At 35.6% G+C, this 14107-nt stretch overlaps 1 protein-coding gene across 3 annotated transcripts in view; it reads right to left on the minus strand.

Moving 5' to 3' along the window:
* The window catches only part of LOC119787944 (partitioning defective 3 homolog), a 502126-nt gene that overhangs the window by 433954 nt on the left and 54065 nt on the right, over positions 1-14107 (minus strand). For all 3 annotated transcript variants that reach the window (XM_038292032.1, XM_038292030.1, XM_038292033.1), the window contains exon 2: positions 10577-10678. In XM_038292032.1, coding sequence (XP_038147960.1) covers positions 10577-10678 — 102 coding nt within the window. The remainder of the gene's footprint in view (positions 1-10576; positions 10679-14107) is intronic.

Raw genomic sequence — 14107 nt, forward strand, 5'->3', positions numbered from 1 at the left:
TGAGAATCAACAGTCTTACAGTTGGTTTCAAAAGAGACAAGGGTTTTTTTTTACTAATTAGAAGGGACCAAAACATTGATTTATATGTGTCCTAAGAATGAAATAAGTAAAACACAATAAGTGGGAATGAAACAAACAAACATAAACATACAAAATTGCAAATCCACAAAAGAAACTGCCTGCTGACGCCTTCAGATCCCTGGGCGGAAGAGCAGAGGTGAGGAGAAAATCTCCTTCAGATGTGAAGCTGATTCAGGTTCATTACAGCTGTGGCTTCAAACACATTTGTGGGATTGTTCCTATTGCTTTCACTATAAATGTACTTTTATCTTTACAGTTAATTATAATATTGAAAACATTCTGGAATATGTTTTCACATTTTAACTAACTTAGCTAATATTTCAAAGCTAAAGTACTAAGAATAACCAAAATAAGAAGAGCTGAAGAGACAATCATATTCACATATTGGTCACTATTTGCCATATTCCATTACAAATGCCAGTTTCAGTAGTGTCTTTAACCACTAGAGGGCAGCATAACAATTGCAAAGCATTAACAAATAGATGCAACAGAATTTTTCAAATCAAATATTCAATATAATGCTTTTTTTAAGAACAATTAATTACTGAATGTGGTTGACAGAAATTAAATTTGACAAGTTGGTAGAAATCCAACTACCATTTCAAGCTAAAAACAGGAGTTTTTTGTTTATTTTTTGTGACCATGGTTAAGGAACTGACCGTTTGTTACTGTTGCAATAAAACTAATCTGTTTAATCAAACATAAATGAAATTATAGAAATGTACAAAAAAAGATGTACTTAATTAGGCAATTAAGCCATGGGCCTGACCCAAAGGGCCCAGTTCTGTGATTTAATAACATTGTGCTTCATATATTCATACATGACCAAACAAAAGGTATCAAGTCCATTTTGGCCTCCTATTTGGTTCAGATGTAGATCAGAGTAGTTGCCTTGGCAAACATAATCTATGAACAGCTATAAGAAACATATAAGGAACATTTTTGCCATTTGTTCAAAAGTAGAATTCTAGTATCTTTATGGTCAATACAGGTGGGCATAAATACACCTCTGTGTTTGCATAGAAGGAAAGAAATCTATCACTGGGACTCGTTAACCCTGACAGAGGATTTTTAGTGACAAAATGCAAATTCAGCATCTGTGTAACAGGAACACAATAAAGTGGGAACTCATTGCATTGTATAGTCTAAGAGATGAAACTGAGCCAATCAGATTTTAATCTCTGCCCAGAGAGGATAAATTTACTCTCTCTCTCTCACACACACACACACACACACAAGATAATTAGTCTTTGATTTCCCTCGGCAGTATACTGGTACCAGGGGGCCACTGTGGGACCCTGCTTTAGCCTGGCTAATTTCAGTCACTGCTTGATCTCGACCCAGTCCAGGTGCCCACTTGGCACCCGACAGCCGTTACCATGGCAATGCCAACTTCTGGATCCAAGAAAGTGCTAGTTGTTGAAAGAGCTCAACCGAAGGCGGCAGGGATATGATGCTCATTACAAAGAGAATGCAATCAGACAAATAAAGAGAGCAGTCAAATCATTCTTTTTTTTTTATAACATATAAACACAGAATCATGTCTTTGGGTGGGCAGCCTTTTTCTAAAAAGATCTGTATTTCAATATGAAGTTAGGGACATTGAATGTGCCTTTAAGCAAGAATAGAGTGCCTCCCTGTGGTTCCAAAGTGTTACTGCAATGTAAAAACTACTGATGAACACAAAAAACAATCATTAGAGTATTGAGCAGTTAATGCTGCAGAGCAATTATTTTTTTTTTAAATCAACCCAATATTTTCCAGTTGTTCCCTAAAAACATCAGAATTGGAAAAATATCTCTCTGTGGTTCATGTCTGTTATTGATATGGATCCAGACCTGAAAAAGGGATTCCATTTGAGTCAATGCAATTATTTGGTTTTCCTTAGAAAACTTTGAATCAGTTTGACTGAATAATCTGAATGAACTGTAAAGTGCCTTGAGCTAACATGTGTTGTGAATTGGCGCTATAGAAATAAACTGAATTGAAATGTTATTGGACCCAAATGTAAACCGAGTTTTTTCAATGAGGCAGTTATGGAAGCCTTTTCTTTTTTAGAACAACAGCCACAAACATAACATTTTATGTTAAACTGTTTGATTTAAACATTGATTTATGTCAAGTCAAGTTTTATTAAACGACCAATAATGCATTTTTACAGGTATTTAAGACACTAGATATACTATTCATTAAATTTCCTGCTGTGCAGCATTGAATTTGCTTATCTTGTAATTAAATCATGAGTTGGTTCCCTGCAGCATCAACAGTTCTATAAAAAAACAGTACTAAAATAACAATAATATTACTGATATTTCTCAGTTTGCATTTTAAAAGCCATAAAAGCCAATTAGATTTGACTTAAATTTACTCGAATTGGTCATTGCGCGAAAATGTGCTGCTTTTATGGTCCTATTATAACTAACCCATATTGTAAATGTCTCACATATGGCTGTCTTTTTACTGGGAGTGAATTTAATTGCGACACTGCCATCTGCCGTGGAGTTTAAAGCTATACAGAGATTGCTGGTAATAAGTAATTATTTCAAACTCAATGATTTTGCTGCAATTGTTCCTCATCTGCTCTCTTCTTTAATACTAGACTGACTAAAGCTGTCATTTGTTGTTATTTCTTAGGATTCAGATAGATTCTAATTTAATTTTATCCATTAAGGTTATTATTTATACATAATTTATTAAGGTAAAGTCTCTGAACTTTTTAGAGTAAGTCTTCAAAGAATAAAACAACCAACACATCCAGGAGGCGTTGAGTAGCAGACAGTTAGACCTGTCATGGCTGAAATCACACGCCTGTGATAATGATAGTATATTTACAGCTTTGCAGTAACAGCTACGGTGTACTGGAGAATTCCCTGGAACTTTTAAAAAGCAATCCCTCATGTCAAGTCATTTCATGCTATGAAATTCTCTCTCTCAAGTGGAGCCAACGCAGTTCAAAAACAAACCTGGGGCGGTTAGAGGAGTGAAAACACCTTGTGTTAATTGTGGCGTCCCTTCATCCATTCAGCGTTTGTTTTGAACTGCTGTGTATTATAATTGGAGAGATTATCGCTGCTGAGTAATGCAGCAATGTCTGGATGTGCTACACAGAAGAAACATTACAATAAATGCAGCATGGACTATAAACTGCCTCATTTAAGTAAATTGTAGGGTGTGTAAAATAACCTTTGGCTTTCAACCATTTACCTTTCTACGGAAGAGGATTAGGGCCACTGGAAAAAAAAAAAAAAAGTTAACTGATTTTTTTTATTTTATTTCAGTATAGTATGGGAAAAAAGTCAGAATTCTGACTTTTTTCTCAGAATTCTGACTTTTTTTTCAGAATTCTGACTTTTTTTATTGTCAGAATTCAGTCAGAATTCTGAGATTAAAGTCAGAATTCTGAGAAAAAAGTTAGGATTCTGACTTTAATCTCAGAATTTTGAGAAAAAAATCAGAATTCTGACTTTTTTCCCATGTTAAACTGAAATAAAATTTAAAAATCTGTTTACTTTTTTTTTTTTCAGTGGCCCTAATCCTCTTCCGTACCTTTCAGACATTGGGGAAATGTTTGTTTTATATACGTTATTTAAACGTCCAAGACGTATGAAAAATGAAGAATTCAACTCAATTCAAATGCCTCTTATGTCATAGTTTATTTTCAAATGTGTCTGAGGGCAACATTTGCTCTGTTTCGAGATTTCTCCTGCTAAGCTGTGTGTTATGCAGTTTCTCCAAAGTTATGGACATTAGAGCTGCTTCTATCAACAGATGAAGGAAATCATCGTTGACTTCAAGAAGAACTGCGCAACACTGCGCATCAACAGATCAGCTGTAAAGTGGTCAGCAGCACCAAATTCTTATGTTTACATTTTATCACTGCTGAACTTTGAAAATGGAAATGTCTTGAGCTTTACTGAACGAAATTTCTACCTCCTTTTTGTATACACTGTGTGTACAAAATGATAAAGTCTGTCAAAGTCGAAGTCTAAACTTTTTAGTGGGTCTGAAACTAAGAAAGTAAAAGCTTAAGTCAATGTGTTTTGAAGACTGTAGTGAGTACCATGGTGCAATACTGGATGAAATTAAAGTAACACTTTTTGAAATCAGCAGCATAAACAACAAGCTAAAGGTTTGGTAAAGCTGGGAAAAAAAAGAGAAAGGGCTTTTATATGATATAGGGTTTTTTTCTGTTGCTCTACAAAAAAACTATTACTTTGGAATAAAATGTATAACGGAAGGTCAGTTGTTTTTTATTTAAGATCAATCTCAATTAAATGAGAATGTAGTCCAATCAATCAATCAAATCCACTTTATTTATATAGCACATTTAACAACAAAAAATGTTTCCAATTTGCTATACATAAAAAAATAAAAAAAATCTAACATACAAATGCGCTGTTAAAAGTCAGAGTAAAAGTGGGTCTTAAGATGAGACTTAGCGCACTCCACTGTAGAGGCTTTTCGTATATGGAGGGCCAAAATCTTCCAAAGTCTGGGGCCAACTACAGAGAAGGCTCTGTCCCCTCTGGTTTGAAGTTAATTGTCTTAGGCACTATGAGTTGAAGATGGCCCTCAGACCTCAGAGCACGTACCGGCGAGTAAAACCTGAGGAGGTCGGTAATTTATTGAGGAGCCATCTCATTCAAAGCTCTAAACACAAACTATAACATCTTCAAATCAGTTTTAAGCCAGTGCAGAGATGCAAGAATTGGCGTAATGTTAATGTTTTCTGGTCCTGGTTAACTCAACTCAACTCTACTCAACTCAAACTTTATTTATAAAGCACATTCAAAACAACCGGGGTTCACCAAAGTGCTATACAGGAATCACAGTTAAGGGAGATAAAAGCTAAGGCTAAAATACATAAACACATAAAAATAGAATAAGATGTTTCAATTAAAATACATTTTAGAATAAAATAAATTTAAAATAAAATTTTGCCAAATGTTTCTGTTTCAGGATACCTGCTTATTGACCACTTAGACATGGTTAAGACGAGCCGCTGCGTTTTGGACTAACTGCAGATAGCAGAGAGCTTATTGGCTGATGCCTGTATAAAGTGCATTGCAGTGGTCCAGACGGTTAGCAATAAAATAATGCAAAACCTGATCAAAGAGGTTAAAAAATAAAAAAGGCTTTACCGGAGATGATAAAAACAAGATTTTAAAATGCTGTTTATTTGTTTGGCTAGTTTAAAATTGCTGTCTATGGTGACACCAATGCTGGTTACTTTGGAGCGTACAAGATCTTTGAAAGGTACCAAGTCAGAGATGGCACTGCCAGACACCATCACCTCTGTCTTGCTCTCATTTAGTTTTAGAAACGTTTTTGATAACCAAGCCTTGACGACACAACGGCAGTGGCTGTTTTTAGCCATTGGCAAATAAATTTGACAATCGTCTGCATAAAAATGGTACGCTATACCATATTTAGTAAAAATAAATATGTACAAAACAGACCCACATTAAAACCAAAATGAGTCTAAGACTTTCTGTCGCCTAGCTCAACCTTTACCAAATGGTCAGTTGGTGGCAGTGCAGGATCACAGTGGTATAGTTTCAAATACAAACACACATTTATGTAGAAAAATTAGGTGGAAAGGCAAGATTTTCAATCCAATATCTTCTTTTAGAATAGGGAGGATGTCGGTAAATAAATAAATACTGATATCTAACATCTGAGATCAAAGCAAACACATGAGATGTCTTATCCTGACATGATTAGATTCACTGGAACCAAACTTGGAAACAGCAGCAGGGTCAGATTTTAAACAAAAACCAAAAATCCACCCAGCCATGCAACAAACATTCACATTTTCAGTCATGTGATATGGAAGTTAGATCATCAGAGCGACACTCTGTGGAGCAGAAACGGACATGCTGCAGCTCGCAGCAGATCTGTGACTGAATCATACCTCATTGTACAACTGCTGAACCGGAGCCAAATATCTCAAACACAGTGGCACTCACACATCACCAACCTAGGAATCTTTCTGAGCTACCCATAGTGCAGGTAACACTGATGTCATTGTTTTCCACTGAGATATGATCAACATAACAATAGCTGTCAGTTTAGGAAGAATCAGTCTAAAATGTAGAAACAAATTGTTAATATGTTAAAGCTTCTCTCCAGACTTTCTGTAAAATCTATAAAACCATACTTTAGATATAATATGCCACCATCATCGGTTCTATTGGTTTTATATTTATTTAATAAAGATAAAATCTACCCTTCAACAAAATAAAAAATGTCCCCTCCAAAGAAATTCCTCCTCTGACTGTTTACTGACCATGCACACCTGCAGCAACACTTCTTAAGCATACAGAAGAACACATTATGGTCCTTTGAGGGCATTTGGAGTCAAAACAACTAATGGAAAGGGTTGGTGGCCTTATCACAGCGATGCTTTCTGCAGAAATGCTACATCCCACCATTTCTATCTGACTGGTAGGTTTTTAATAAGGCCACAATGCACCAACTTTCAGTAAAACCTGTACCGCTGCATCAATTCACATATCTAAGGAAAAGTATGGCATCTTTAAGCTGTCGGAAAGGAAGAGGTTGTTCAGATAAGCTACAGTAGAAGGACTGCAGACTGAAGGAAGTGCAACACTTCATTATGGTAACTCAATCAGAAGGAGTTTTAGTAATATGCATGGAAAAAACAAATGGTACAATACAAACAAGACCATTAATAAAATCATGGAGATAATAACTATAACAGGCCATTATAGGCTACAGTAAGAATCATTAAACCTCAAATGTACATTAAGACTGAACCCCTCCTTGTAAGGTTGAGTGGAGGTTTGAAGAGGACCCAAATGCTGACGCGGTTTCTTGCAGATTTTATTTAATTCCAAAAATGTGGCAACAGAAGCAAAAATCCAAAATAACAAAATACCCAGAGGCAACAGAGAAAACACACAAGATGAGCCAAAAAAAATGAACCAGCATGAATGAACCAGCAAAGAGGTGTAAATATAGAAAACAAAGGGAGGACTAATTGGCAGACGAGGAACAGGTGTGGAAAGAAGGCCTGGAAGGGAGCTAGGAAAGGAGACTGACACAAGAGGGCAACAGTGGGTAAACAAGAAATACATAAGAACTCAAATACAAAAAAAAAATAGAATAAAACAAAAGTGAAATAAAACCAATGAAAACTCAAAAAGAAACCTTAAACAGAACCAAAACCATGACACTCATAACTCAAATGATATTCGATGGCTTAAGAAACTATTCCGCAATCTGTTAAAATGACATCATTTACTGAAATGCATACTAATAAAAACCTTGTGACTCTTCAAACTAAATTCACAGAAAAACATAAACAGTGCAAAGAAGATCCATAATTAATATTAATATGATTTTAACAGCGGTGTACGCATGTTTGTTAGTTAATAATACACTCTGGATCATACCTCTTCAAAGAAAGAGCAAACACAGGGAAAAACTGACAGCCTTCAATACAATTATGGCTACTCCTAGGAGATATTTTAATAGTTGTACATTTGGATAAACTTTAAACTAAACTTTGCTGGTTAAACTTATTAAATTAATTTCTGTTCATTTATATAGTGCCAATCAACAATGCATCACCTCAAGGCACTTCACAGAGACAGTTCCATCAAATCATTTAGACAGACTGTTTAAAATGTTTCTGTTTCAGGATACCCGCTTATTGACTTTGCAGCATGTATCCACTTCTATTGTTCACTCTGCAGTGATCACTCACACTGAGCAGTCATACAGTGATAGTGGGGAGGAAAACATCCTGTAACCTCCAGGAGCACAGTCTTAGCGGCCTTATGTTTCTCTCTCCAGAACCCCCAGTTGGCCTCAGCAGACATTCAAAAGCAACATAGAAGCACTAACATATAAATACCTTCTATGTTAGAAGTTAACAGTAAACTAGCTTCATAAGCGGCCCTGTCTAAGAAAAAAAACAACAAAACAGTTGAGTAAATGAGCCCTAAGCTCAACTTTAAGTCTAAGCTAAAAATGAAGAGTATGTATAAGTAACTCTGTCTTTACTGAACCTGTCAGTTGCATTCTTACTTTCTTCCTTTCCTTCACACAGTTGTCAGGTTTCTGAATACCATGGAGTGGAGCTCAGACAATAAAACACCAAAGTGGTGCAAATTCCTGGAAATGGCGTAAAAAATGATTACTTAGCTTAGGAACTGCGTGAGTTTATTCAGTCTATTAAATTGGACAACTACGTATAATAAGTGTTACATATGTCAAAGAGGGAAACGGTCCCTATATATTTCATTATATATTACTGCACAGAACAAGGAGCCTGTGGCAGTATTACTTGGTGCCGTATACTACTGTTTTTCCTCACTTAAAGTTAACAGCTTGAATTTGTTCTTGCTTGTCAAGAGTTTCAACAGCGAAACAGGAAAGGAGGCAATGGCTTATGAAAATAACTGGACAGACTGGCTTTACCTCTACAACTGTATGCACACAGAGGCAAACACCCACGCAGTCAGACGAACTCCTGCACACACACACCTGTACGCATCCCAGCCTACACACACTCACACCCGTTGAGCTATTTCACCTGAACAAAGCTGGCTGACCCAGATATACTCCTGCTGAACTCTGCACTCTGCAATACTGCAACTACCAACAACATATCACTACAGAAAGCCACACATACCACAGAAATGTCACTTTTTTAAATGGCCTTGTAAAATTTGAGATTTAAATGTTTCATTATGACCAATATATACAACTAACTTAATATGAAAGATATTAAACTAATGAAAAGAGCAAGTGAGATAGGTCTAAATGTTTACAATCATGCACATTATTTATGGTGTGAAGGGCTAGATTGTAATGTGGTTACAGTACCACTAGAGGGAGTGCATACAGCATCAAGATTAGACTGGTAAAAGAAAAGGAAAATAAGATTATGTAGAACTCACTCTATGCTTGCAGAAAATGCTAAATTCATTCTAACTTTCTTCTTTTTCCTCACACAGTTATCAGGTTTCTAAATACCACTGAGGGGAGCTCAGAGGAGACAAAGAAGCTGTGGAGATTAGAAAAGGTGTGTATGTGGCAGCAGGTGCAAACCAGCTGTTATCCTCTATGATCCAACCCCATGTGTAACCATGGCAGCTACCAGTTATTATCAGGTGTTGGGAGGAACATGCTTAGCCTTTTTCTGGTCCCCCCTCTGACTCAGGCCAAATGCCATTTTAAACCTAAAAGCATGTGTCTAGTAAACATCTTTCAATTTTTAAAATAAAAGTAATACACTTTTTGCCGATCCTGCCTTTGAATAGGTAAAAAAACGCTTATATAAGTGCAACAAAAATATAAACTAACCATAACCAGCTATAACTTGAAATGTGCAGAGAAAATAAGATGGTGACCTGATTTGGTCAATATTTTTTAGCCAGAATGGTCCTAAGTGGAGACCATAGGCCTTTGTAACTTCAGGAAGAGGATACAAAGTTAGCTATTAGTATTAGTATTAGTATCACTTGGCTGTAAGAAGGCTAGAGAGCAGTAGTTTTAGTTGATAACAGGAAGGCTTAAGAGAGTAATGCATGTTGCTCTTTTATCCCCTTTTAGAAAATGCTGAAATTTTCATTTGGAAAAAGCTAAGATCCATATAGGTAGGTCATCGACCCATCCATCTATCAATCCATTTTCTGACACGCTTATCCCTGCTGGGATCGCAAGGGGTGCCGGTGCCTATCTCCAGCTGTCAATGGGTGAGATAGGCAGGTCGGAGCTTTAGAAAACACACAGATCGGAAATTAGCCAAACCTTTTATTCATCCATCTCTTACCTAAAAGCAAAATAATTTTAAACACCAACAAAAATAAAAGATCTTTATATATGACTTACTTGAAGATTCTCCAATGCCAAACCTAAAGCAGGGTATTTCAAATTCACACAATATGACAAATTAAATAGCTCTGACTGGAGCTATTTAAAGTTTTAAATACCCAATGCTCAGGTTAACCACCGAAACACTCAGATCCGGGCATAACTAACCAGTTGGCCCAACATTAAAGCCAACAAGCCGGGACTCAAGTTTAGTCAGTCCTGCTCCCATGAGAAGAATGTAGTGGTATCACGGATGACCACCCACACTTGGCAGTGAAAGGGTTGGTAGTGGGATATCCTGATGGTTCCAACATCATGTTTCCACCACAAATGGGAAGGTAAAACCACACAAACATATCAAATTAGGGCCTTGAAAGTAACACGGCACATTATACAGCCTCATAAAACATTCCACTAATAGGAAGCTTCAAACAGGTGGAAATAATTAAACCAAAAACAAGGTGGGGCTCAGTTAGCAGGGGTTTGAGGTCTGACAGAGACCAGTGCTTTTTAGTGCCACCCTTTCATGAATGCAGCTCAGAAATCTTTCACAATTACATGAAAAGGAGAAAATAAAGAAAGTTCAGAGACAGAGACTAAAGAAATAAAACACAGAGTATTTGCATACAAAAAATGGAGTTGAACTTACCCGGTCTTTGTCATCTACTACGTCACATAGCATATCATCGATGTCCAAAATGCCCCCATCTCCATGCTCCAGCCGGTGGACCTGAACCCAGTAGCTGGGGTCCTGGGAATAAAAAAAAGGGGGGGTTTTTTCATAAGCTCTGTAATGGGATTTTGCTTTATTTGAACCATATAGACTCCAGATTTGCAGCATTATCTGAGTTAAGCCAGAAAACAAGGCTATGCCAGATGAATTATCAGCTTCAGTCTTCTTAGGCCTCAGCTGATCTGATCATCATGTAGTTTATCTTATCATCCGGTTTGCTGGCGCACACAGGATCTGACATGGTTATGGATGGAAAGGGTGAAATATCTTCATTCTCGTTCTATTGACATATTTGAATGAATGAAAATAGCTCCATTCTACGGGACAGTAAAAATAGCTGCTTTGCATCAACAGTATGAATATAATTCAGGTGTGCAGTGACACCTAATAAAAAGTGTTTACTTTTATGACCAAACTTCTCCATTAGATTCAAAACAATTTTACTAAAAGGAGACTTCTTTATGTCTCAATGCAATCTTAGATAACCACAAGAATTGAAAATTGGTAACAGGTTTTGGAATAATTAACAGGAATTTACATAAAACAGTTAAATATGAGACCATTTACATTTTAAAAGTGGTCAGTCTTACATTTCAATTGTTTTCTTTTGCTCATAGTGTCTTAGATGATTACGCTGTAAGCCAGAGATGATGCAGAGTTCCTGCTGAAAGTGTTTACACGCCATTTAAATTATTCATTTATGTAAAGTAAAGGCTTGCTCTGCTGGAATGCAGGCTTTGGTTTAGCCATCTCTGCAATGTGCATCTTAATGCTCTGCTGATGATCCAAAATACAGCAGATACAGGAAGAACTAATGAAATTTTGAAACAAATTTTTAGTCCAATTTATTGCTTTTATTTATCATTGTAAGTTCAGTAAGGAGTAACAAACTTGGAAAAAAGAGGGAGTGATGCTTTGAGATAGAATGAGAGAGCCTTTTTTATCATTTTATTTCTATTTCACAAAAATAGATTTCTATGATAATTCCAGCAGATTTAAATTAAGTGCAGCATTAAAATGGCCTCCATACATATGTGATAATCAGTCTTTAGGCAAAGTAGAAAAAAAGGGTAAAAAGTTCTAGAATACCAAAAAAGTGGTGATTTCTTATAGCGAGGTCCTCACAAATAGGGAAATGTTCACTCACGAACATTGATTATAATTAATTCAACAGTAAAATCAAATAGATTTCGTTATTAATACATAAAAATGAACAAAGAAATTCACAAAATTTGGAAAAACTCCAAAAATGTTGAATCAACGTAATGGATACAGAACCCTCTATTTAACCAACATCTACCCAAAATGATGGGTTCATCTGGTTAAAAAGCTTGAAATTACGTCCTAAAGAATTTCCTGCTTATAATCTGCAGGGAATAAAATTATTTTAAACATTCTTTGAGAAACAGCAAATTTCCCTAACTTTGGGAGAGGTGTCTTAAACAAATGTTACCAGGAAACAGTAGCATGAACTTTATTTTTTATTTTTATTTAAGCATATTTGCCATTTTAACCAGCAGAGCTAATTAGCTTTAAAAGTCAATACATTGATAGAAAAAAGGCGTCATAATTAATCCATCCTTTTTTCAGAGAATACACATTTTTTTTTTTTTTTTCTTTCATTTTTTTTATCTTTTATTTAAACAGATGCTTAAGAAGGGAATAGACCTTCAATGTGAAACTAAACTTTGAGAAAATATTGAAACTATGCAATGCAGCAATTGTATTGTTGGATTTTTATACAGCCCTGCTCTATTGTTTAATATAACTTATAATGGGTTAATTAGTTTATAGTTTACCCAATAGAGATATTATAAAATCAAATGCTGTGTATTACTATACTATTAGAATTTTTGAAAATTCTCCACTTTAAAAAAAATGCACATGCACAACCCTGTACCTGCTCCCAAGAGGGAACTGCTTTTAAATGCATGCATGAGCCTGCATAAGCCCATTTCTCCTCTTGCACACTCTGTTTAAAAGTTGCTGTTTGCATCGCTCATACAAGCTTACTATCCAAAAGAAGATTTGCAATTTTTCCTCTATATCAGACTCATTACCGCTATGTGAAAATGGGCATAAGCACGTAGGACTGCCTTATGTAAATATATCACCAGAATGATTGACTAACAGGAGGACCACTTATTTAGATGATTCACCTGGAAAAAGAACATCCTCCACTATACCTTTAAGCATTGGGAGCCGACAGGATCATGACCACATCATAAAAATAAAACAAAATAAGGAAAGAAAAACTTTAATTGTCTTTAATGTTAAATTGGAACTCGGCTGATCAGACTGCCATGAAAAAATAAATAATAAAAATGGATATGGGCTAATAGATCAGATTTGAGTTTGGATGCTGTTACCAAGTGAAGAAGATTCAACGTCAGCTGACGCACAAAGATGCATGTTAGAATTTGAAAGGAATCTATTTTTAAAAAGGCCCTAAAGCAAACAACAGGATGGATTAAGAGAATCCAGGAAAATTACTGCTTTCACATGGAATTTGGCAGGTTTTTGGAATAGATCATTTATCACGTTTAAAACATCAGCTCCATTAACAATCTCTATGTTTTACATATCAGTAATACCCTTAGAGAATGAATCCTCTCTCACAGAAAGGTTTCTATTTCATTTTTTCTTCGAATAGGAGTCTCAAAGTGTGTTACAAACAATTGGGCAGTCTCTACTGCTATTTATTCTGGCCGATCAAAAGTTCCTAATCGGGAATATTTTAGACTAGCATGACTTTAATTTCGTTATTTGTTTTGATTCTTCATTCTTATGAAATTTTTCTCCTCCAAACTGAACCGTCTCCAGGATACCGGTTAGATGCCTTCATGTTTCACTAAGCTGTGGTTTACCAGGGATAATACTACCAAATTGAGAGGAAAACAACTCTGTGGTTTATGCTCTTTCCTTTTCAGGTCATTAAAAGAGAAAAAAAATATGTAGTCGTGATGTTCAGTCTAAAAGACGACAATCTGTATGTTTCTATCTACATCAAGAGGAAAAAAATAAGATTAAAGTTAATTCTATGTATCAAAGACATCTTACTCGCCAGCTGAAATTCAATCTTTTTCTCCATGTTTCAGATTGAATTTGTTGATCATTTTTCAGTTTTAAAGTTGTCTGATCAAGAAAAAAAGGTGGAAAAAACACATTTATTTTTAACCCCACAATAAAAGTTAAACAGACTCATAAAACACAGAAACTCCAGCATCTCTGGATGTTATTAAAAGGCCACTAAGTGACCCTCAGATTTCATATTTAAAAAAAAATAACATTTAAATACTGACTGACTATGTCTGCTTGGTTAAGTCTCCGTCCAAACATGTTCCACAGATGGATTACAAGGAAAAATAATCTTAGAGAAGCTCAACCACAAAAAATAATCTCAGAATTTTGCTTTAGATATAAAAAAATAAATAAATTAAAAAACAG

Source organism: Cyprinodon tularosa, unplaced genomic scaffold (genome assembly GCF_016077235.1).
Source record: "Cyprinodon tularosa strain WSP-4 unplaced genomic scaffold, ASM1607723v1 ctg306, whole genome shotgun sequence".
Lineage (NCBI taxonomy): Eukaryota > Metazoa > Chordata > Actinopteri > Cyprinodontiformes > Cyprinodontidae > Cyprinodon > Cyprinodon tularosa.